The following is a 26,487-nucleotide window of genomic DNA, read 5'->3' as shown; positions in this document are numbered from 1 at the left end:
TTAGTATGATGCTTAGTCAATAGCATCAAAAATATGTGTATCATTACCACAATCATCGACGTCAACGTCAACGTCAACGTCAGCATCCTCATCTTCATCTTCTGCTACATTAATTACATTGTTAGTGTCTAGCACAGCTGATAATTATAACTGTTACAAAATATCATTAGTTTTTCGTGTATCTCGTTTATTACATATTATCAACAGGTTTCGGTTTCTCTTTATTTTTATTTATAATTTAAGACAAGCGTATTCGATAAAAGTGCTTTAATTTATTACATTAGTTAATTTTTGGTTTGTTGTTGCATTCTAATGACCTAAATTCCGTTTAAGCCTTTTCTTTGCCTTTACACACACATACGCACATATCTTCCCGACCATTGTACACTTTGCAGTCCTTTGGACGAGATGAGACGAGACTAAGCGTGTCAAAATGTTAACAAAAAACAAAAAAATTGGCGAGCCCATCCCGCACACACTAACTTACATGTCTCCCGTTTCCATGGCAGTATTAATATCGCTAACGATTTTCCCCATTAATTCGCGATACGGCGAATCGGGTTTGAAGGCGGTTTCTAAGAGTGTGGTGTCACCGAAAAAATCGAATACTTCGTCGATGCGATTTAGCGACTTCTCGGTAAGGTGTCGTTGGACAATTGACTTGAGGGCGGCATGTGATTCGGCAATGGACTTTTGCAGATAGGGCAGATCGAAGCTATAATCCACTTCATAGAAGGAAATTACTGAGAGTTGTGTATTCTAGAAAAATTGAAATGATTATAAATTTATTATTGGTTTTTTGAATTTATATAATCGTAATGTTTTAATGTTTATAACAATTAGAGCTAAATAAGATACAAGGTGGCGCAAAGTTAAACTAATTTTGTTTTGAATAACTTAATGGGGTTACATTCGTCCAGAATTTTGCTTTTTCGATATTTCGAAAGTAAAGTATCTTAAGAATATACTGTGAAATTTCCATGCGGATTCCCAATATTCTCAATATTGTAACTTCTACAGCCCATTAACTAGGTAGAGAGCAGTCTGCGCGCTCTTGTATCTAAAACTTTAAACTCGTTTTTCTCGAAACTACGGTCTGCATGATAACTCATAGTTTTTAATATTTTCTGATGCAATTTTTTTTTTAAATATTCGAAAGTGTTTTCTCTATAGATTTAAGTTTTGATATTTTTATTAAAAAGTTTTATAAACATAATTAAAGTGATATTTATGACGTAAAACGCATACTTTTTTTCAAATGCCGTAAATTGCAAAATTTTTCGAAATTGGAAAATCCGACTTGACAGACTATAACTACAACTTTATTTTAAAAGTTTTTTTACTTTTACAGATCCATTAACATTTCAAGGAGAAATGATGCAGACCGTGGAGCAACTTTTTTTCATCGTACTTTGGGTAACGTGATTTTTTATATACTAATTTTTGTAAAGAAAAATTAAAAAATTTTTTTTATAAAGTTTCAGTACTAATAAACAATGTATACCATTTTTTTATATTTATTTCTTTTGTTATCTCTTTTAAAAAGAGTTTTTCTTTTAGCTCAATTAATTAAAAAAATAAATAAACTTCTGTTAGGTATTTGGCCGAGCTCCTCCTCCTATTTGTGGTGTGCGTCTTAAAGTTGTTTCACAAATGGAGGGACAGGGGGCAGCTCCTCCAGCACTTTTAAATTTTCCATTTTTTTGTTTTGCTTTAAAAATTCATTTACAATCTAAAGAATATCATTTCCATGTTTCCAGCTTAATAGAAAGTCTAAAAAGTCCCTATCAAGATAGTGAAGTGATGAGCGTCGAACGAAAGATGAGAACGATAACTTCAATCGCCCTTTTCTCGAAATACGCCTTCGAATATAACTCAAAAAGTAATCAATATATCAACTTAACATTTTACAGGGATATTCTTTAACATATTGGCCTTTGCATGTATCTCAAATTTTATATATAGGACTATGAATAAGTTCGTGCGGTTTTTTTTCGAAATTTGAATTTCGGATCATTCCCATGGCTTTTAAACGTTTGGAAATGGTTGATTGATCAACTCCCAATGTTTTTGCAACCTCTTCTTGCGTTTGAGCCGGATCTTGATCGAGCAATTCCTCCAATTCGGTATCCATGAACTTTGGCGGCGCGGCCATATTAAAGAATTCCCCGCAAAAACACATTATTTGGCACGAAATTCGACATTTTCAAGTGTGGTAAAAATATTGTTGTTTACGCTTCAAATAAAAAACTTATACTGACGTTTGTGCCTTACGACAGTAGCTCTCCAATGAATGTTTGGAAATGTGGATCGATGGAATAATAATCAAGTTACGCCATCTGTTGTAAAACCGCACGAACTTATCCATAGACCATTAAATTATCACCAAGGCGCATTCATTAAAGGTAGTAGCACTAGAACAACAACACTGTTCTGTACGTTTGATTGTCAAAGCATAGTATTGAGAAACTAGAAAACAAATAAAGAATTCGCCTTGATTCATTCTGAGCTGTCAGCCACATGGACACGGCGAAACGAAAAGAACAACTCAGCTGATTTCCCAATACCACCTTTAATAAATCCGCCTTGATTATTACTATATTAAAAATATTGTTTTGATCAATTTGATTATAAAAAAGTGTATTTTTTTTCTTTTTCTCTTCAAATTTTCATTTTTTTCCTTAAAAAGAAGTAAGTGCAAAGCGGAATAACACAGCGGCGAGTGTTGATGATGAATGAAACCGTCCTGCTATGTAAGTTTTCATTCCTTTCAGATATGTCACGTAGTTAAGTTAGACTTGGAGGGGACACTACAAATGAAACACGCATATTTACAGACCAAAAAATAGAATCGCGATATTTTGACCAGTTTTTACTACATTTCTTTCGTTTATTTTTATATAAAGGTGAATGTCTGCAAAGGTATAAAGGTGAATGTCCCAAATGCAAAGTTCAAAAACGGCTTGAGATAGAAAATTAATAAAAATAATTTTGCTTGATATTTTTCTGATTGGTTGTTTTGATTTTATTCAACGAGGCATAGCAACGGATGCCGGATATTGTAATATTATGGTGTATTATTAAAGTTCAAAGTATATCTGTCACGGCCGCCATGTATTAATTGAAAATCAGAAAATGTTCCGTTCCATCGACTCGTCACTACGAGTGTCTTTTATTGATTGAATTTTTAGTTATTACAATATGGTTCTTACAGCTAAAGACAGCGTGGCTGCGCTGTCAGGGACGCCGGCAGAGGCGCGGTCAGCTTATGTATAATTCTTTATGTATTGTTTACATAAGAACGTCTAAGGGCTGACGCGGCTCGTAACGGCGGGGAGGAGGTAATATGTTCACTTGGTTGTTGAACCGTCGGCGCATATCAAATATGCCGACGCGGTAATGTCCATGCAGGGCAATGTCCAAGGGATCGTGTTACCACAAGTGCTTGCACATTGTTTATGTGAATATTGTAGTCAAGTGCTACAATGTGTTTGTAATAATATTTATGCATTCAACTGAGTACAGTGAGCATCAGGGCAATGGCCCAGGGATCGTATTACCACAAGTGCTTGCACATTGTTTATATGAATATTGTAGTCAAGTGCTACAATGTGTTTGTAATAATATTTATGCATTCAACTGAGTACAGTGAGCATTCGATAAGTGAACATACTACATCTCCCTCCTTTAGAAAAATAACGTAATTACATGAAGTTATTTTCTTAGTGTTATTACTTACTTATGTGTAAAATTTATATATATATTTATTTTTTTTTTTTTTTTATGACTTTTAATACTAATTAATTAATAGATTTGATGATATATATATATATATATAGCATTAATTACTTATTATAGGTATGGTATTAATTATATTAATTACTTATTATAGGTATGGTATTAATTATATTAATTACTTATTATAGGTATGGTATTAATTATATTAATTACTTATTATAGGTATGGTATTAATTATATTAATTACTTATTATAGGTATAGTATTAATTATATTAATTACTTATTATAGGTATGGTATTAATTATATTAATTACTTATTATAGGTATGGTATTAATTATATTAATTACTTATTATAGGTATGGCCATACTTTACTTTATAATAGTAGTCAACTGATTGTGAAGTAACATGTATTTAATATATCAAGAAATGAAAATCTTTAACCTATCTTTGTGTACTTTTTGTTTCTTATTTTTACTGTCTTTAATTATTATATTATCGTTATCTTCTATTTTTACTACAGTATAAGGGCCTAAATATGTTTTATCTAGCTTATGGCCTGTTTCATTTTTTAATAAAACTAGGTCATCTATTTTTATGTTACTATCTATAATATTCCTATCGTAATATTCTTTATTTCTATTTTTATGTTTTTCTAATAGTAATCTAGCCCTTTTATAGGCTGATTCTAATCTAAACTTAACTTCTTTAGAGTAATCATCTATATTATAAATAGGTTCTATTTTATCTATGTTTGTAAAATATTTTGGCAAGTTACTCTGTTTGCCGAAAACTAGCTCATATGGACAATAATTATGTGCCATAGAGGGTGTCGTGTTGAAACAGTATACGAAATATTGCAGCCATACGTCCCAATCTGTTTTGTCAACAGATATGTAAGAACGGATATATTCATTGAATGTTCTGTGGCTTCTTTCTACTGTTCCAACGGTCTGATGGTGGTGTGCAGTAGACGTTATGTTGTCTATCTTTAAGTATTTGCACAAGTCAGATATAATTGAATTTTTATATTCTGTTCCCATGTCCGTAATGAACGTCTTCATTGGACCGTACTTCAGAATAAAAGATTCGAATATAGCTTTTGCGACAGTTGTTGCACTTTTGTTTGCAACTGGAATTGCTACTAAGTATTTTGTCAGATCACATATTAAAGTGACTGCGTATTCATTTCCATTTTCCGTGCGTGGTAATGGACCAATTGTATCTACTATCACTCTGTCGAAAGCATATATTGGAGTTTCAGTTAGAGTCATTGGGGTCTTTGTGTGTAATGTCGTCTTTGACATTTGGCATTTGGGACATCTACGTATATACTCTTTGATATGACGAGTCATATTTTTCCAATAGTAGTGTCTTTTTATTTTAGCTATTGTTCTAGCTATTCCTGTATGACCTCCTTGTATTGGATCATCATGAAATGTAAACAGTATTGCTTCTTTTTCTTTATCTTTTTGTATTAGGGTCACCGGCTGGAGTAGCGCTACTCTTAAAGATTTCAATATTTCATTGCCCATTTTTTTAAAAGTATCTATTGAAATTAGTTCAAAGATCTTTTCGCTCGGTGCCACTTTGAGTTGGCTAATATTAAGTATACCGGCTTCCGTTTCAAGCCTTTGAAAGAACTGACCTAAGTCAAGAATTTCATTGGTGTACATATTGCTAACATCAATTCTTGCTATAACTTTATTTCCATGTTTTAGTAAGCATAGAGAGTCTGTTATTCGCAAGGTCACTACTTTTCGTACCTCGTCATTTGCAATGACTTCGTATACGTTGGGCTGAGAAGCATTTAGAGTTTGCTTTCGCAAATCCTCTTTTTCTTTTTCTTTTTCTTTTCCTGCGCAGGAATTTAACTGTTTACTTTGATTTCTGGTAGTGACTTTCAGAATTTTATTACTTATTTGTATGTTTTTTTAAGTCCTTTATTGTAATTCTTGATAGCGCATCGGCTACAAAATTATCTTTGCCCTTTAGATATTCTACTGTGAAATTATATTCCTCTAATTCAAGTCTCATACGAGTAAGTTTCGAACTTGGATTTACCATTGAGAATAGGTAAGTAAGTGCTCTGTGATCTGTTTTGACAGTGAAGTGTCTACCATAAATATATGGTCTGAAATATATTATTGCCCAATGAATAGCTGCTAATTCCTGTTCTGTTGTGCTTTTGTTGCTTTCACCTTTTGTGAATGCTCTTGATGCGTATGCAACTGGGAGTTGGAGTCCGTTTTTGTTCTGAGTTAGAACTGCTCCACATGCTTGCTTACTAGCATCTGTGATAATACAGAATTCTTTGCTGAAATCTGGATATTGTAGGAGTGTTGGATTCATTAGTGCTGATTTTAGATGTTCGAAGGCGTTTTGGCAATTAGCTGTCCATTCGAATTTTACATTCTTTTTACATAACTTCGTTATGTGACGGGAATAATCAGCAAAATTTTTTATGAATCTTCTGTAATAGTTACAAAATGCAACAAATCTTCTAGCGCTGTCCGCATCGTGTGGGACTGGATAATTTTGGATGACGTCGTATTTTTTGTCGTCGGGCAAGATTCCTTTGTCTGTGCATTTATGTCCTAGGAAAGTGACTTCATGCATGAAAAATGAGCATTTTTCGGGATGTAACTTTAGATTGTGTTGTCTACATTTGTCAAAAACATTGGTTAAGTTTTTAAGCATCTGTTTTTCAGAACAACCAATGACTATTAAGTCATCCATATAAAGGAATGCTTGTGAAGGTTCAAGTCCAGAGAAAGCTATAGTCATCATTCTCTGAAACGAATTTGGCGCTATTTTTAAACCGAATGGTAATCGCGTGAAGCGATATGAACCATTGTTTGTTGAAAAAGAAGTAATATCTCTTGATTTTTCTTCAAGTTCAATTTGATGAAAACCTGACATTAAGTCCAGGCATGAGAAGTACTTTGCTCTACCTAGTTGATCCAAAATATCATCAATTCTAGGGAGCGGAAATTTATCAGACAACAGTTTTTTATTAATTTGACGATAGTCAATTACTAATCGCCATTTTTTTGTTTCCGAATTTGGAAGTGACTTTTTGGGTACTAATAACAAAGGGCTATTATAAGCAGATACAGATGGTTCGACTATTTTGTCGTCAATTAGTTTTTGGACTTGTTTCTGAATTTCGTCTTTGTGACTGTGAGGATTTCTATAATTTTTAATGTATATTTCTTCATTATCCTTCAATCTCAGTTTTTGTTTATAAAAATTATTTGTGGTTATTGGTTCGGTTTCTAGTCCGAATACATCGCTGTATTGTTTACAGATTGTTGTTAGTTGATTATGAAATTGTGGTGGGAAATTCTTTGATAGCTGTTTTAGTACAGATTTCTCTCTATTCTCTGGAATTGTTTTAACTACTTCGTAGCTTGAAAGTGGTTCATATTCTAATTTATTTATGTTGATTAACTGATCTTCATTTGTTGTATTAAGCATTCTTATGAATGCATTTTGGGTTGTTGCTATGGTATTTGCTATGTAGATACCATGCAGAATTTCTTGGTTTGGAATAAATACACTGTCTTCTACTGAGTTTATTGTAATTTTTCGGACCACTTGTGATCTTGCTGGCAGAACTATTGAATTGTTGCCAGAACTGTATGTTATCGGAACATAAATTGGGTATTTTAAGTTATTTGGTCTGATTATAAGCCAGTCTTCAGACGGCTTGAAATCTAATTGACAGTTGTATTTTTTAATGAAATCTATTCCTAGTATTCCATCACATGGAATAGCGAATTGTAAATTTACAATGTGAAAATCGTGGGGGATTATGTAATTTGTGGTTTGGATTTCAATGGAAGTAAGTCCTTTAGATTTGGTTACTTCTTGACTTATTCCCTGTATATTTATTATATGATCAGTTTGAATGTATTGAAAAACATCTGAATTTTCTTTTAATATAGATATATCTGCACCTGTGTCTATCAAGAATACTAGTTCTTTCCCTGTGTTTATATTTGTGAAGGTTACGTATATGTTTTGGCTGAGATTGATGGTATGAATTTTATTATTTACTGCTGAGTATCTAAAGGCTGTTGGGAGTTTCCCGAAGCGTTTTGGGTCACCCTTACATTATTGTAACTGTTTTGGTTATAACCTCCATTTTGGTGGTTATTTCCTCTATGGTTGACTCTGTTGTTTCCTCTATTATTACCTCTATAATTATTATATTGGTAATTATTATTCTGGCCATTATTGCGGTTGTTGTTATTATAATAATTATTATTATAATAACCTCGACCATTGCCTCTACCATTGCCTCTACCGCGATAATTATTCCTGTTGTTATAATTACCACGGCCCCTTTGGGCTAGCAATATTGAATTGGGATTGCCTGTCATTTCGGTACTACATTGTATATACTTTGTGACGGCTTCATCCATTGTTTTGAAATTGCCTGCCTCGAGGATTGTTTTTAACTTTCCGTGTTCGCAATTTTTAACCATTGTGTTAATGGCTTCTTTAGTGCTGAATTTGTCAGCATGTTCGGCTGATAGGCCTTCGGCAATATACGAAGCTTCCAAAAGCTTTCGTAAATTGTCAATTTCTGTCGTAAATTTTTCGGCAGTTTTCCCTTTTTGCATTGTTTTAGACAATTTGGCTTTTACTACGTCGGATGTTTCACCAACTATAGTATCTTGCAATTTTTTGATTATTGCATTAATTGTCGTTTCATTTTGGACTTTGTATAGAGTTGAGCCAACAATTTTTGACTTAATGACCTCAACAGCTATTTCTTCGAATGTGCCTTTTGTCAGATTTATTAACTTCAAAGCTGTTACAAATCTTTGAAGATGTATTTTCTGTCCATTGAATTCTGGAATGGCATTCGATATGTCCTTTATGTATGCCCTTTGGGCGTTTACGTCTGTCATGATGTATTCTTCTGTGTCTGCTGAGCTTGTGCTAGAATTCAATCCTTCTTCCTGTTCTATCTCATTATCTTCTTCAGATAAAGTGATTTGTGCAGGAATTGTAAGATCTTTTAGGTCGTTTTCTTTTATGTCAGTTTCTTCGTTTGATTCAGGATCTGAATCTAAATCTGTTTCAACTGATTTCTGATCTTCTTCTCCATGTAGTGTTAATGGTGAATTTAACACTGTTGGAATGAAAATATCTAGCTGATACTTTTCTTTGACGTTATATAAATTTGAACGTAATTTGATTAACAATTTTGATATTTTTGACCAGTTAGTTTTATTTATTATACGTCTATTATCATGCACTAATATTCTTGCATCATTAAATGTTTCTACAAGAATTTTCGCATGTTTATTTAAAGTATCCTTTTGTATTGACCTATTCTGGCTTACACATTTGTAAGATTTATCAAATTTTTCTTTTAGTTCACGGATATTTAGGGTTAGTTGCTCCCATTCCATGCCTGGGATTCATTATATATATGTATATATATAAAAGTTTTTTTTTTTGTATATATAAACACATTACCATGAGAATCGTGTGTGTTTGTATATTATTTTCAGATCTTATCAAGATCGTTAGCTTGGCTTAAGGCTCTCTTTTTTATACATTTATTATGTAGGATGTAGGCTTTGTAAATAATATATGCACACATAATAATAACGATTATCAGTAACAATATGTTTGTTGTTTTCATATCAATATTTGACGATTCTATTTTATTTATTACATTTGCAGTGGAGTCCACTGTTTTGGTATCAATTAACCCCATTCTGGGTGTTATTATATATATATCATCAAATTTACTTATACTGTTTCTGCTCATTTATTTTAGTTTTGTTATTTCTAACGTTAGTGTTCATTTAGGAGTAAATTTTAATTTAATTAATTTTTCCTGATTCTATCAACAGCGATCTCCTACCTAGTGGTTTGTATGGCTTCACTGGCCATACTCTAGCGGGCAATGCAGTTATCGCTTCCGCTTACAATATTTGTCTTAAATTAATTACAATATATTTTTTTTTGTATTATATAACTATATCTAAATTCTGCTGCTGTTGATCGTCCATCTGCACCAGCTGGTCTTCGCCGGATCTGGCACGCTGGCGCTCCCTCGTTGACGCAAGCGGCGGGGTGCCTCTCGCGTTTGATGTTTCTAGTTGTGGTTCATCTTGGTGTTCGGATCCGCTGCCGTGCAGTGCTTGCACGTGTATTGGCAGAACGCACTGTCCAATGGTCCCTCGCAGTCGGTTGGGCACTTCTTGGCTGGTTTACTGAGCTGGGCTTTCATTGCTCCTGGCTGGTTTAATTTGGGAATAGTTTTATCAATTATTTTTATATGTCTTTGTGTGGTGGTAGAGGTTGAATGCTTATGGTTTGCCTTCTGGGCTTGATCAATCTGATCTAGCTCGGCTTGTAGTGCTATTGTTGCTTCCCAACGTAATGGTGGGTTGGTGGCAAACAATAGTTTGAGAATTTCCGCCTTCCTCTTTTGGAGGCGTACTCGTATGCCGCTTCTTCCGGCTTTTTTCTTTTTAATTACTGCATTCATTGAACCTCTACTCACTCAGACAAGAAAAATGTAGGTTCCAACGCTGTTCCTGCTCTTTGCCTTTTTGCGATGTAAAGTTGTCCAGCGTCCATCTGCTTCAATACTTTGTCACGGCTGCTTCAATACTTTGTATATGTTGTTGGCATAGCTTTCTTTCCTCCTGCTGCTTGACTCCAGGACTTTGTCACGGTCGCCATGTATTATTAAAGTTCAAAGTATATCTGTCACGGCCGCCATGTATTAATTGAAAATCAGAAAATGTTCCGTTCCATCGACTCGTCACTACGAGTGTCTTTTATTGATTGAATTTTTAGTTATTACAATATGGTTCTTACAGCTAAAGACAGCGTGGCTGCGCTGTCAGGGACGCCGGCAGAGGCGCGGTCAGCTTATGTATAATTCTTTATGTATTGTTTACATAAGAACGTCTAAGGGCTGACGCGGCTCGTAACGGCGGGGAGGAGGTAATATGTTCACTTGGTTGTTGAACCGTCGGCGCATATCAAATATGCCGACGCGGTAATGTCCATGCAGGGCAATGTCCAAGGGATCGTGTTACCACAAGTGCTTGCACATTGTTTATGTGAATATTGTAGTCAAGTGCTACAATGTGTTTGTAATAATATTTATGCATTCAACTGAGTACAGTGAGCATCAGGGCAATGGCCCAGGGATCGTATTACCACAAGTGCTTGCACATTGTTTATATGAATATTGTAGTCAAGTGCTACAATGTGTTTGTAATAATATTTATGCATTCAACTGAGTACAGTGAGCATTCGATAAGTGAACATACTACAATGGTTATTAATAAAAAAATATTTTCTATGAAATTATTGTTTGTAATTCTTTTAAATACATATCCTAAATCCCTCAAAACTACTCCTACGCGAGCGGGGCCGCGGGTTAAAGCTAGTTTTTTATAATTTTCGATATTATTTTTTAATATAGCGCAAATAGCAATGTAGTATCGGTAAATCAGCTGATCTGGTTTCTTTCTTTTCGCCACCACTGCTGGGTGGTTTTTGCCTTATGGACTAGAGGGAAGTCTTGCTGGAAGTTCCAACGCTCTCCATTGAAGAGAGTATCGCTCAACTGTTTCAGCACGCCTTCTAAGACATCCTCCTGGTACACCTTTTCCTCGGTCTTAACCCCTTTTCCGCAGAAATGAAGAGTTGTAACGGATTTATAAGGCAAACTATTGCGGAGGTTGGATGGTGACCACGCAGAACCCTTGGAACAACATTTTTTGCGTCTTTAGAAGTTTTAGCATCGATTTTGTCGTTTTTCTTACTAAAAACTTCTTCAGCAGTGAAAATTTTCTTATCTGTGAAAAAAATATTTGCATGGTCGTTGACCGCGTGTCGCCGAAGAGCTGCTTACAACTGTCAAGTCTAATTTTTTTCAGGCGCGTTGTCAAAAAAGATGTCCACTTGAACGACACAAAGCTTTCATGTGGAGATCATCTCTAATTAGTATTGACATGGATCTGTTCGTTCAATTCAATTCTCTCGACATGATTTTCTGCTTTCTAAGGGAATTGCAGCGAATTGTTTCTCGAACGGATTTTATGTCTGCACTGGTTCAAAGCACGCGAAGACGACCACTTCTTTTTCTGTCTTGGTTTCTTGCTATATTTCCCGTTTTTAGTTTTCTGTTCAAATGGCAGTCGGGTCTACTTAAGTTATTGGAACGACTTGAGCTTATGTATGTCTGACCAATTGGTCCTGAACCTTTCTGTGAACTTACAAAGGGCCACATCAGGAGGTGGGAAGTGGAGAAGTTCGTTGAACACTGGCGAAACTCTCTCGGTCAGCGATAAGCGAAACAATTCCTAACGCCGGACAGAGGCGTTATTTCTTTTTACGTGATAACGTCTTATAATTCGATTTAACAGGCTGCAAATGTGTCGTTACTTTGCTCATTAGTGTTACCTTGCTCATTACCGTTACCTTGCTCATTGCCGTTACCTTGAATGAACTGCAAGCGAAAGCGCGGAACGAACGACAAAGCAAACAAAGCAAACGAACGGCAACGTTCGACATCTTGCTCTCTCCTACTTAAGTGAGCGTATATGTGTATGTATATGCGCATATGTACATATATAAATTCACGTATTTGTATTTGCATATGCCTTCTTATTGATTATAAATAAAACCAAGTTTGTTAATAATACCTGTTGTTTTAATGTTATTATTATTTTTTGACGTGATTATGTTATGTTATGTTATGATATGTTATGTTATGTTATGTTATGTTATGTTATGTCATGTTATGTTATGTTATGTGATGTTATGTTATGTGATGTTATGTTATGTGATGTTATGTTATGTTATGTTATGTTAAAGTATATTAATATATGTTATGTTAATGTTAACTCATTCTCTATATCCATACAAAATATCTATCAAACAAATAAAATTAAAATTTTCTTTTGAAAAATGCAACCATTCAATTAGTATTTTCTTATGACGTTATCACGTTAAACTATCGTCAGTAAACCGACTTTACAGACAACCTCTTTTTTATTTATAGGTTTTTGTTATACAATGATTATATTTTTATGATGTAAAAAATTAACGAAAAAAATTTAGTATGAAAATCGCAGAATCTGCAGAATACCGAGAAACTAATTTTGAAGGAAATTTTTTTTTTGCAAAAGGATTGTTTGAGTTTCTCCAAATTTCTGTGAGAATTTCGACAGGCCATGTTCTCCCATTCTGAGCACAAACTGTAGCACAATGGATTCAGATCTGCACTTCCAGACGGCCAATCTTTCAATCTTCTGCGGCTATGAACCCAGGAATATTGTTTCCTAGCCACTGCTTGGTGGTACGCTGTGCCTCCATGTAAACTATGGAACAATAAACCCCATAATGTGCTAAAATTTTTAAAAAGCTTCAAAACGAAGGGTACCTCAGCAGACTTTGCACAATAGATCTACTTTCGTTGCACTTCTCCTGGGTGTAGTATAAAAACTCCACGCGTTACTAGTCATCTTTCAATTATCTGTGTATACTGTCTGCCCACAATTATTTCTTATATTCCCATTTACAATACTTACTTGAAACTTCCGCTTGAAGACTTCCGCATCCTTCAGTTCCTCGGCACTGAATTGATTATTTCGATGTAGGACACCAATTTTGATAACAATTTTAATTATGTTTTTTATCAGCTTCTCCGCTTTGACTTTGTTGCCCGTCTACATTATATAGATAAGTAAAATTATAAAGTTAATGTACAGTGAATGTGATGAGTCAGCAAAGCAGTGAATGTAAGTAGTTAAGTATGAAATAGTAAAAGTTCTCACACATAGTAAGTAATCGGTATGTATGTATGTAAATGGTAAGCAAAAGTCGATGGTAACGCACTTACATGCATTTTACATAGGCGATATAAATTATCAAGAAGCGATGCGGTGGTGCCATCTATAAATGTTTTCGCTATATTCTTGGTGGCCATGCGCGAGAGGATCTTCTTTTGGGCACGCAAGCCAATGTCACGCGACTTGAAAGCACTGTCAGCCATAACTGAATAAAATATAAAGAGAATAATAAATGAATAAAACTATAAATAGAAATGCACAGTTTTTTGCTTCAAGTGTAGAAATACGAGTAGGATAAAGTATTGCATGGTGATAGAAAAAATAGACTTATGTATGTAGTATAAAATAAATAAAATTATTAAAACATTTTCTAAACAAAAAGCTGCTATTATATATAATAATATTGTGTGAGAGTGAGAATATACTTTTTTCGAGACAAGCAACAAACTGTAGGCCTAGTCAAGTAGAAAAAAACTGCGTATTTGGAATTTTTAATTGGCCCTCAAAATCTGGACAAATCAATTTTTCTCTTCTACTTCTTCTTAATTGGCGCGTTAAGCGCTTACGCGATTTTGACCGAGTTTAAAAAAACTGTCGGTATTGAGCAACGCCATCTTGCATAGCCGTATTAGTTTTGCGGCGATACCAAATTTAGACATCGCGGCATACAGGATCCTTTTCGTGCTGTCGAATGCACCTTTGAAGTCGACGAAAAGATGGTGTGTGTCGATTCTCCTTTCATGGGTCTTTTACAAAACTCTGGTCAATGATGGACTTTCCAGTTCTTCACTAGAACCACGCGAGGACAACCACTTCGACCACTATTTTCAATGCTGCCAACTCTCTTTCAAGAGTGTTTCATTAGACCGCATTCATACAGGGAGACTTTTATTGCTTCAATATTGCGATTTTTCTTTTGGGTGTTGCCTGTCGTATTCACGCACCTTACAATTGTTAGTTTTTAGTCTACAGGCGACAACAGCATTGAGAAGAACGAGAGCACAAAGGGTGTTGACAGAGGACGAGCATCATAAGTAACGAGTTGAGGCAGCAAAAGTTGCTCTGTATGAACGTGGTCTTACTAGTACTCATTAAGTGGTTGGAAAAACATGTCAATTTTTGCAGCTCTTTTCCAGTGATATCAACATATTTTTATTTATAGCAGTTGCTTCATCTACTTGCGAACGTATGGCGAAAAGAAGAGGTCTATTGTAAGCAGCTAAAAGTGGTTTTCGTTTTTTTAATGACATATAAAGCTTTCTCACGGAGTTAATATATATACAAAGTGGCGCAACATCAATCATCAAATTGGTTTTGAATAACTTTTTTAATAAATAAAAAAAAATATTTTTTAGTTACTTTTTAAATAAAAAAAAAATAGTGTTTTGAGTGAAGTACTCCGTAGCTTGTCTGTTTGTCCATTGGACTAAAATTTATGGCCACAATTGGAGAACATGGCCTGTCGCAGACCTCACTCAGACACGTCAATTTGGAGATTCTCAAACAATCTTGTGTTCGAGCAGCGACGTCAATATCCATGAAAAATGAAACCGTGAGTGCAGCAATAGCTGAATTGCCTAATCGGTTGAAGGCTTGGGCAAAAGCAAAGTGCGACCATTTCGAATGAAAAAAGAAAAATTTTTAATATTTACATGAAGGCATAAAACTAACTTCATTAAAAAAAGTATTATAATTTCATATCAGTAAAGGACTAAACTTGTAACAGAATTTATGGCAGGTCAAAGTATGCTGCGCTAGCACACAAGCCTCAAATTCGATTCACATAGGACGCCATTTGCAAAAACCATAAAACTTCCGTTACGGTGATTAATTTTGCGCCATATTGCATACAGTTTCGGGTAAGTTTACGCTTTGAAGCATGAAAAATTATATTTTTGGCCCCAAGTCCAGATTTTGAAATTCTAAATTCTGAGTAAGCAGCAGTTTTCTACTTGGCTATGCCTACAACTCGTACATTCTTGGGAAAAAAGTATTATATATATATTAGTATATCAAATATCATTTTGTGACGCTATATTAATGCAAAATCTATTTAAAAAATAAACATTCAATAAAGAAAACAATTATAATTTTTTGTTTTAATAAATAAACACATGCATTCACTGCACTCAACTCAAAGCAGTCAATTTGCATGAGAAAATTGCTTTTCGACCAAGTCAAGTCAGGGAACTAAGTTGTTGGCCATGCTGAGTTTGACACAATGGGTAAAAAAGAATCCATTTATGCATATGAAACTATAACAAAGAAACTAAATACATACATACATACGAGTATGTATGAATAATGTAAAAGGTTAAAAGTGCGAGGGAACAAAGGAATAAAAGAAAAAAGGAACCAATACACAACCACGTAAACTTTATGGCAAAAGGGTATAAAGTAATCAAATTTGAAAAAGTAATCAAAATAAAAGAAATGCTTTATTTGGTATTGATTTGATGGCATGGTTGGTTGACTAAATGTTTGCTTGATTACCTTCTAGATTCCAATAGTCGACGCTCCACAGCAGCAGGCATTGACGCAAACCTTCCGCTGCCATTTTGCTAACAAATTCTGTTTTTTTTTTTTTGATTGATTTTAGTTTGAATGCAATTTTAAATCGAATGAGAAGAAAAAGGAAAATGCTAGAGAATTTTTCAAAAATAAATTGGAGCAATATACTATAGAATAAGTGATGTACATATGCGTGTAGGTGCAGCGATTTATACGAGCGCTAAACATTTTAAGCATGCGTGCGTATGTATGTCCATATATATCATACATATACTTGTAGCGGCAACGGTAAGGAGCAGTAAGGCGTAGGCAAAGGGTGCTACCAAAAAGCCATTGTTATGATGTTTGGGGGTAGATTTAAAGGTATATACAATTCATGTGTTTAGAAACTCCCATATGTAAGTAGGTATACATGTGTGTGTGGGTGTGTGTGTATTGTACATTAATACCTACAAGTATTTTCAAATTTCAGTAGCGTGTCAAGGAACCATTAATGTATACATGGATACATGGATACGTATGTGCCCACGTGTAGGTAGACATTTCATATTATTCATATATTTCGCCTCGAGAACCTACTTACAAGCAATTCTGCATATACAGTGCTGCTCAAAAATTATGCACTCCGTTGGTTATTAAGTAGCGAACCCATTATTCCGGATGAGTCCTGCACGTCTTTTAGGTATAGAGGTTATTAAATTGTTATTGCAGATTATTAGGATTGGGGCCTAACCAAATGATATTAAGCCTCAGCCCTTCCCACCAAATCTAAAAAGTGATCAATTTAGCAGAATCGGATTTTAAATTGAAATAAATACATTTTAGGTTAAGGGTAGTCAGAGGCCCGAAAAAATGATGATTTGAATATTTTTTTTTTGCTAGTCAGTTGCTTTATTTTACAAAAATAAAAACATAGCATCATGTTTCGACTTGATTTTAGCAAAATTTCAAAAAACAAAAAAATTAATAATTGTAAAAGTTCTCGCTGTTTGTGTGGAGCCCGTTTCTGCAGAACTCCCTTGCGGTGATCATCACAAGTCCTTGGAGATTCATCGAAAATCAATCGGACAAGACAAATTAGTTTTATTAATAGTAAATCTTGTGCTCGATCGAAGCCTTTTTTTATTCAAAATTAACAATATGGCGGCCTCAGGAAATATTTTTCAGATTTTCGAGAAAAAAATCGACAATTAATTGTTTAAAAAAAATCGAAAAAAATCCTTCGATCAGGAACTTTATATAAATAATAATGTATACATTTTATTGAAATCTACTATACAGTAATCACCAGATTAAAAAACATAGTTTTGAGAAAAATGAATTTAAAGTTTTGCTACTTGCTCTTGCGGCCTCCGAAGCAGAATTCAGAGAGAATGTACGTTTGAATCTCAGTGAAAGACCAAAATTAAGAAAAAGGTTTTTTCTAATAGCGGTCGCCCCTCGGCAGGCAATGGCGTACCTCGGAGTGTATTCCTGCCATGAAAAAGCCCCTTATAAAAAACATCTGTCGTTCGGAGTCGGCTTGAAACTGTAGGCTCCTCCATTTGTGGAACAACATCAAGACGCATGCCAAAAATAGGAGGAGGAGCTCAGCCAAACACCCAGAATGGGCACGTACGTACATTATATATATAGTAATACTTGCTCTCGAACGCTCCGGAGCGCCCTTTGTTAATTGTTGAATAACTCGAAAGTATTTGTCGGGTTCACTTCGAATTTTCACACAATATTTTTAAGATATTGTACTCTAAGAAAATGCAAAAAATATATATATTTTTTGAAAATTCTTACTACCTATAACCCCTTTACGAAAATTAAAATCGGTTTGGCAATCTTTATTATTTTTCTGTAGAACCATTCGTGAAATAAATATTGGAACCAACTGCGCCGTAATTCGGCGCAATTTACCCTATGATCTGAATGTACCGGGAAAAACAGAGTTAAATTTCAGGCAAATTTATTTTATCTCCTTCAAGATGTGACCCGTCTCAAGCAACGCACATGTGCCAACGTTTAACCCAGTCCTCCATGCACTTCTGGTAGGCCGACGAAGTGATGGCCTTCAGCTCCTTCGTCGCATTCTCTTTGATCTCCCCTATCGACTGAAATCTCCTTACACGAAGTGTTTCAACTTGGGAAACAAAAATAAGTCGCCTGGGCCATATCAGGTGAATACGGTGCTTGCACGATGGTATTTATTTGGCGTTTGGCCAAATAATCCAGCACAATTTGGGCTCGGTGCGATGGCGTGTGATCCAAGAATGTTTGCCCACGTTTCTGGCGGGCCAGGCAGACACTAATGATCCGATGGCGCTAAAAAGTGACAGAAGTGTGTCTTACAGTCCTACCAACATAAACAAAAAAAAAATATGGACCGGTTCCCACGTGCGCGGTTCGTTTAAATTAAACATTCCTGGTACTTTTTGATCATAGGGTATTTCAATTTAAAATCCGATATCTCTAAATTGACCATCCTTTACAAGCAAGGGTTATTTAAACAAGATTACTAACCAGGAAGGAAGTATTTCTCGTAATTTCGTATTTCGGAAAAATTTCAACTCGTACCGAAATGGAAGAAACTGATGTTAAATGCATACTGAAATGTCATATGCTTACGGACAAAATAATAGAATCCCGATATTTGACTAATTTTCTTTTGTTTTTTTTTTAATTTTCACTAATTTTTGATAAACATATAGATCATTCTACAACAAATTTCATGTAAATCAAAGTTTCTAACTTTCTGCAAAATTCGTTAAATTGTCGTCAAAATTTCAAACTTTTTTATCAGATTTAAAAAAATTGTATAATACGTAGTTTTACAGTAGCTCATTGAATTATTGAATTTTGGCATAATAAAGTGCAACTTTGAAGTTACTTAAAATTCGCGTTTATTTTTGCTACTTTTTCCCGCTGACGGTATTGCGCTAGAAAACTGCCGATTCAATTTTTTTTTTAATTCTGATTAAAAAGTTTGAAACTTGAAATTACAAAAAATTATCAAAATAATTATAATTCAACCACAAAATTTAATTTTTTTATTTACAGTTTTAATAATATTGGGTATGGCAATAAGTTTCCGCCCTCGTAAAAGAGGTGTCGCTGCTGAAACTGTTTTTGTGTTCGCTCTAGTTATACAAGTATACCGGTATGAAGGTGTATATGTGGGGTCTAGATCGCAGTAGTTGACATTCGTTTGAAGCGTAAAGATCCTTTTTTATCTGACGTCAAAAATGTCTACGTTCGTCCCGAAAAACGCAGCATTTGCGGGAAGTCATGCTTCATTATTACCTCTGTAAGAAAAGTGTACCTGAAACGTGTCGTATATTGATCAATATTTACCGTAATCACGCTCCATCAAATACAACTTATAAAGAGTGGTTTCAACGCTTCCAAAGTGACAATTTCGGCGTGAGTGATGAAGATCGAACGAGCGAAGTGGCACCGAAAAAATTCGAAGATACTCAACTACAACAATTATTGGATGAAGACGCATGTCGAACCTTTGATGATATGTCTTAAGAGTTGGATGTTGACAGATCAACTGTCTGTAAACATTTGTACGCGACGGGAATGATCCAGAAAGCAGGTAACTGGGTGCCACATCAATTAAAGGAAAGGGATATCGAGAGACGTTGGGTGACGTGTGAGATACTTTTTGAACGACAGAAAAGAAAAGGTTTTCTGCATCGCATCGCCACTGGATGAAAAATGGATCTATTATTATAACCCTAAGCGGCGAAAAAGTTGGAGCCTGCAAAGCCGGACCAGGTCCATCGACAGCGAAAAAAAAAATGCACTCTTCAAAGGTTATGTTGTGCATCTGGTGAGATCAGAAGGGTGTCATCTATTATGACGTCCCCTTAGTATTAAAATAGCCTATAAATTTTTTGATGTTTTGAGAAAATGAATTTCAAACTTTTTGTCGAAAGTAGCTCTCACTGAAATCTCATTATGTCTGTAAATATTTATTATTTTTTGACTGACGTTTTCACCCACTTTGTGGAACTAGAATTTGATAAAATTTTGACCACATATAAAATCGACGATGGAGAATCCAAAAATTCAATAAAAAAATAATAGCCTATGAGCACATAGGCTATTGTTATACTAAGGGGACGATGAACTCCTTAAACCGTCTGAAACCATCACCGGCGATCTTTACCGACTGTAGTTAATGCGTTTGAATCGAGCTCTCTTGGAAGCTGCTAGAGACCGCGCATTATCTTCAAATATAGTTAAAAATTTGTATTACAAAAAAAAAAAAAACATTTTAAAAATATGTGTAAATAATGTTATTACTTTTAAATTGTATAATCGCTTACATTCGATTACGAATAGCAAATAAAGAAGAAGATTATTTAATTGTTTAAATAATTCGTAACTTTGGCTTAGAAAGGACGGAATCTTATTCCAATACCCAATATATAAGTACACTCGGCGATAATATTATATATCATACAATGCAAAATAGGTTATATTAAATAAAAGCAAAACTTCAAATACATCAAACGAGTTCCGGTTAAGGTCAATGGCAAATTTAGTTTTTGGCGAAAAAAAAGAAAAAAATTGAAAGTAAACATTTATCATTTGGAAGAAATTGGCACTTATATCGCTAAAAAGCAATTAGTTCCGCTAATGATTTGCTGCTTGAGGGCAAAATAAAGCTGCGAACAATAATTATAATTACGCCCATAATGAATTTCGGGGCTAAATGTAAATTCCCTATCTAGATACATATGTTCATACACACATACACAGTTATATATTGCCATTCTTATCTAATCGCATTTCTGTTTTTTGTGAATTATTCAAGAGTACTAATAGGCAAGGGATGAAGGGCCAATGACATCCAATAGACAATATGTTGTTACATATACAATAACAACAACATAAACATACTTGCACTCGACAGAAATTTGCGAATTATTTTCCAATTTGGAGTATTATTATTCAAATATTATAACAAACTTTGAGTACATAGGGTCTTCCAGTAGGGGACTTCTTTAGATTTACAGAGCTCATAGGTACTAAATCAAGGCTTCATGAAAGCAATGAAATGTTTGACAGTTTTTGAGAATTACGCGTCATCTGTAAGTCACTAGCCCGGCGGCTAAGGGGAACTTAGACTTCTGGTGGACAATAATCTGCGGGTAACGAACAAAAGTCATGTCTCTGTTATGAATGGAAAAATTCGAGTCCTAATCACACTTTTCAGCATACAAATTCGGAGTTCTGACATCTTGAGGACCTGAAAGGAGCAGAGATCGCGCTCGGCCAAAGATCACTTGGCGAAGGTCGATGTTGCGCTAACTAGCAGATGCCGACATCACACGGGACGGCGCAAAAACAACAGTCCAGAACCGTGTACGATGGAAGAGTCTTATCGAGGCCCTATGCTTCCGAGCGGAGTGAACAAGGATGTAAAGAAAAAAGACCAATGTATTGGAATTTTTTCGGTAAAATGCTTACTTGCATGTAGGTTACTGCTGATTTCCAATAAAATGTGCAAAAGTGTGAAAACTTTGATTTCACCTTCTAAAAAAAATTCGGACGTAAACTTTAAAATCGTCCATTTGTGTTGAAAATAATAAGCGCGACGAAATGCCAAGTTTTCACTCTTTTTGTTTTTGTATTCGTATTCGTATTACTTCTTTATAAAAGTATAGTGCATCCTACAACAAAAGCATATAACTCAAAAATCCAAACTTTATACAAAATTCACAAAAACAAAATTCTAAACAATTTTTCAAATTTTCAATCAGAATCTTTAGAAAATTTCAAGGTACGCAATACTGATTTTTAGTAGAATAAAATGTAAAATCGAAGTCGCTCGAAATTCGCGTTGGCTTTTGACTGCTTTTTATCACACGAACATTTTCTTCCATATAAAGCAGCTGTTCGGAGGCCTAGAATAATGGAAGAAAATGCTCAACACGTCAGTGAACAAAAAAATGTATGCGTTAAACTTGAGAAAAATACAAAAAAGTAAATATTGGTTTTTGGGACAAAATAAGTGAAATGAGCGCAAAGTCTCACTACTTCCAAGTGGCCCTTATTAAATTCTTTCAGTTAAGGTTCGTTATCTCCGTAAGTTTTCCTCTGATTTAGTTGAAATTTTGGCACAACATTAAAGACTCATTGAACTTCAGAAAACTCAAAAAAAAAACAAAAAAAATACTGGTTTTTGGAAAAAATCACTTAAATGAGCCCAAACAAAGTCTCACGAAATTCTTTCAGTTAAAATTTTATATCTACGTATGTTTTCCTCTGATTTGTTTCAAATTTTGGCAAACATTAAAGACGCATTGAGCTTTAGAAAAAAATACTGGCTTTTGGTGAAAAAATCAGTTAAGGGGACAGATACCTGTAAACAGCCATATTTTCCCTGATTTTCATTAAAATTATTTAAAATGATATGAAATTTTTTTTTTTATTTTAATCATTTAAAATGGCGGATGTACACTCAATTCTTCCAGGAAGGTCGCAGCGGGGCTTCTCAATCGGCGGGCATTTTACGAGAGGTGCCTTTTATATTTCGGGATTTGGCAACCCTGGTGTTGCAATCTGGCAACTGACAGCTGTATCGCAAAGTTTGACATTTTTTGGCTTTTACGTACTCAGAACGTTTTGAAATACCAGTGCTATTTGTGTTGTTTACAGTAACTTAAAAGATTCATCTCGGTCCGAAAATGGAATGAAATCATGAACATTTTCGTGCGATTATTTTTTACAACTTTCGACGTGGATTAACTCAGCAACATTGCATTGATGAACTTAATTCATATTTTGGCGATGAAGCTCCATCAAGGACCAGTAGTGTTTATCGATGGTATGGTGAATTCAATCGTGGTCGTAGTTCACTCCAAGACGAATTTCGTGAAGGTCGTCCAAAACCAGTTGTTGTTCCGAAAACCATTGATGCTGTGCGCGAACTGATATTGCAAGATCGTCATGTGACCTATCGTGAGATTGAGACAATCTTAGGCATTAGTGGGACCAGCACACATTCAATATTGCATAAACATTTGACTGACAAAAAAATTTGTTCGCGTTGGATCTCTATGACATCGTTACAGGTGATGAATCATGGATTTACGCGTATGAGCCCGAAAGTAAACAGCAGTCGACTGTATGGGTGTTTCAAGATGAGCCAAATCCAACAAAAGTTGTTCGCGCACGAAGCACTTCCAAGCAAATGGTCGCCTGTTTTTTCGGAAAAACTGGCCATGTCGCAACCGTACCACTAGAACAACGCAAAATAGTAAATTCTGAGTGGCACACAACCGTTTGTTTGCCAGTTGTCTTCCAAGAAATTAGGAAAACCAATCGCCGAAGACGGATCACTCTTCACCAGGACAATGCGGGCTCTCACACATCGGCTCAAGGAACTGCATTTTTGAGCACCCAAAACATCGAATTAGTGGGTCATCCGCCGTATAGTCCTGACTTGGCACCGAATGACTTCTTTTTATTCCCGTACGTAAAAAACAAACTGAGAGGTCAACGTTTTTCGACACCTGAAGAAGCGGTTGCGGCATTCAAAATGCATGTTTTGGAGGTACCTCATTCAGAGTGGCAAAAGTGCTTCGCCAATTGGTTCAAACGCATGCAAAAGTGGATAGATCTTCATGGAGAATATTTTGAAAAACAATAAAGTGATTTTCGATGATTAAAATTTGTTTTTGTTCTCTAATCCCGACATATAACAGGCACCCCTCGTAGCATCGGCGTCAGTGACCTGAATACAAAAAACCAAAAACTTTTTTGTTTATTAATGTCATAATTTCTGTATGAATTAGACAAAAATGGGGGAAAAATGCTTAAAAAACATGAATTTTGGGGCGAATTTTTCTACTATTTTTGCATATTCTTAAAGGATTATATTAACATTTTATGAAAAAAAAAAATTGTGTTTTTCGAAATTTTACAGCTATCTGCCCCCTTGAATGAGCCCACAGTCTCACTAAATTCTTTTAGTTTAAGGTCGTTATCTCCGTTAGTTTGATTTAGTAGAAATTTTGACACAACGTTAAAGACGCATCGAACTTTAGAAAACGAAAAAAAAACCAAAATTCTCCCAGAATTTTTTTAGAAATTTTAAATAAAATTTGCAAATTTCGGTTTTAAGAAATTTGTTACATTTTTATGAATTTTGTATATGGAATACGGAACTTTGAGTTATACTTTTTGTTGCAGAATGCACTTACTTTTGTAGGTAGGTAGGTAGGTAGGGTGGTTGTCGTAAGACACACTTAGACCTTCGGCAGGTCCATTGTGATACCACTGGAGCTTATCCTTACTCTACGTGTTCCTTTTCAAACCATCCGGTTGCTTTAATAAACGAGCAGAGCTTCGTTAGTTTTAGATGGGCTATGTCCGCTACATCGGTTAGAAATGCTGTATCGAGAGTGCGCAGCCTTCTCATAGCTAGGCTTTCACACTCACATAAAAGGTGTCTGACTGTTTCCTCTTCTTCTGTATTAAGACAGCTTCTACAGAAATCGAAGTAAGGGAGTCCTAACCTTCTAGCGTGGCTGCCTATTAAGGGGGGGGTAGGGTCACAAAATCGACATTTTTTTTCTTAACTCATCTTATAGTAAATCATTTCAAGAATGTTGTGTCAAAATTTTAAGTGGATCGGAGCAGAACTCTCAAAGTTATAGCCTTTGTAGGCACTCTACCTCGAATGCGGAGCATCGATAATTTTTCAGAGTCATTTTTTCAAACGCGTTTTTCCCGAAACGACTTCTTAAAAGTCGGTGCCAATCACAACTCCGAAACTATTCAACCGATTCTTTTCAAATTTGGCACACGTTTTCAAAATCAAAAATACCTCCCCCCTACACTGTTTTTTTTATTTTTTGATTTTTAAGGTTGTTTTTCACTTACAAATATGGCGAAATTTTTCGCCAAAAATGCTCGTTTTACGTTTTTTTGCCACCAAAACTACAAAAATGAAAAAAAAAAAAATTTTATTAATGTAGGGTGGAGCATTACGATTGGCACCGCAGAGCACCTTTCGAAAAACATATCTCCAAAAAAACTCTGTCATGGGCTTATTTGTCAATATTTTATTATTAATATTTTTTAAAAACTTATTGAAAAGATGTACAATAACATGTAACTGATTTTACTAAAGTATCTTAAGCCATATTTCTGTAAAAAATTCACAAAAAAAGTGTTTTTTTTTTAGCGCTAAACCCTACCTCCCCCTTAAACAATGACCAGTTAAAACACCTATTTACCTTTTTGATGGTTTCCCTGTCTATAAGTAATTTACAAGTGGCTATGGGCATGGGTATTAGCGTCTTGTCCGGTTCGAGATCGAGCTTTGTACCGGTTCTTGCAAGTTCATCCGCCTTGCAGTTTCCTGCGATGTTCCTGTGGCCTGGTACCCAGATAAGGTGCACCTTGTAGCGCTTAGATACGTCATCTAATAGTTTAAAACATTCTAGAACTGTTTTTGACGAGTGTGTTTTTGATTCCAGCGCTTTTATTGCTGCTTGACTGTTCGAGTAAATGAAGACTTCATTTGCGGATAATACTCTCGTTTTTATTTCTTTAAGTCCCTCTTTTATGGCAGTGACTTCCGCCTGAAATACACTGCAATGATCAGGTAAGCGAAATGATTGGCATACTCCGAGTTTGTCGGAGTAGACCCCTCCACCTACTTGGTTGTCCAGTTTTGAGCCATCTGTTTAAGTCCCATTCCTCTTTGGAAGGAAATACTGTGACAAAGGATTTATCGAAATTGATGTCCTTGGTCCTACAGAAGTCCGTTGTGCTGGGAATGCAGGGGAATTGTTCTAAAATTGAGGAGTGCCCTCTTTGGTACGTTCTGAGTAGGCCGATTTCTCTTAGTCTGAGAGTTGCTTTGGCAGCTGTTTGCTTACCGTACTGCTCTATTGGTACAATGTTAAGCATAATATTTAGTCATCTGTGGGTGTGGTTCTGAGGGCCCCGCAGATGCAAAGACTGGCCATTCTTTGTACGTAACATATGAAAATTAAATACCAAAACAAATTGCTAAAATTGGTAAATCGTCCCCTTATTATTTCGAGCACAGGCGAACATTGCTTTTTATATCCTTTACCAGAATCCATTGTCGGTATTTTTTTTGCGTTGTACAGTGTGTCAACGACAAATGGCAAGGCTGGAGGTTAGAAGTAGGGAGTAGCAATCGAGGAAGAATTTGGCGAAGCAGCTTTCGTGTTTCTTTGTAACTGAATTTTCGATTATTTTAACAGATTCATATAACAATAAATATACGAGAATAAATATTTAACAAGTGTTACAGGAACAAATATCTTTTTAACCGCAACTACACATACATATGCATGTTTGTATGTAAGAATAGGAAAATGCACCCCTAAGAATTATTTAATCGCAT

At 35.1% G+C, this 26,487-nt stretch overlaps 1 protein-coding gene across 3 annotated transcripts in view; it reads right to left on the bottom strand.

Annotated features, from left to right (window-relative positions):
- Window positions 1-208: 208 nt before the first annotated feature.
- LOC129246065 (protein salivary glands marred) overlaps window positions 209-26,487 on the bottom strand; it is a 52,506-nt gene continuing 26,227 nt past the window's right edge. Inside the window, exons 2-5 of one of the 3 annotated variants that reach the window (XM_054884588.1) lie at window positions 13,634-13,788; window positions 13,323-13,460; window positions 488-759; window positions 209-419 (exon numbers count right to left, since the gene is read on the bottom strand). In XM_054884588.1, the coding sequence (XP_054740563.1) occupies window positions 329-419; window positions 488-759; window positions 13,323-13,460; window positions 13,634-13,786 (654 nt within the window). In that variant the 5' untranslated portion in view covers window positions 13,787-13,788 and the 3' untranslated portion in view covers window positions 209-328. The other 2 variants (XM_054884589.1, XM_054884590.1) reach the window with 2 other exon arrangements.

The sequence above is a fragment of the Anastrepha obliqua genome, chromosome 4, assembly GCF_027943255.1.
Source record: "Anastrepha obliqua isolate idAnaObli1 chromosome 4, idAnaObli1_1.0, whole genome shotgun sequence".
Taxonomy (NCBI): domain Eukaryota; kingdom Metazoa; phylum Arthropoda; class Insecta; order Diptera; family Tephritidae; genus Anastrepha; species Anastrepha obliqua.
This window is presented reverse-complemented; position numbering and strand designations above follow the sequence as displayed.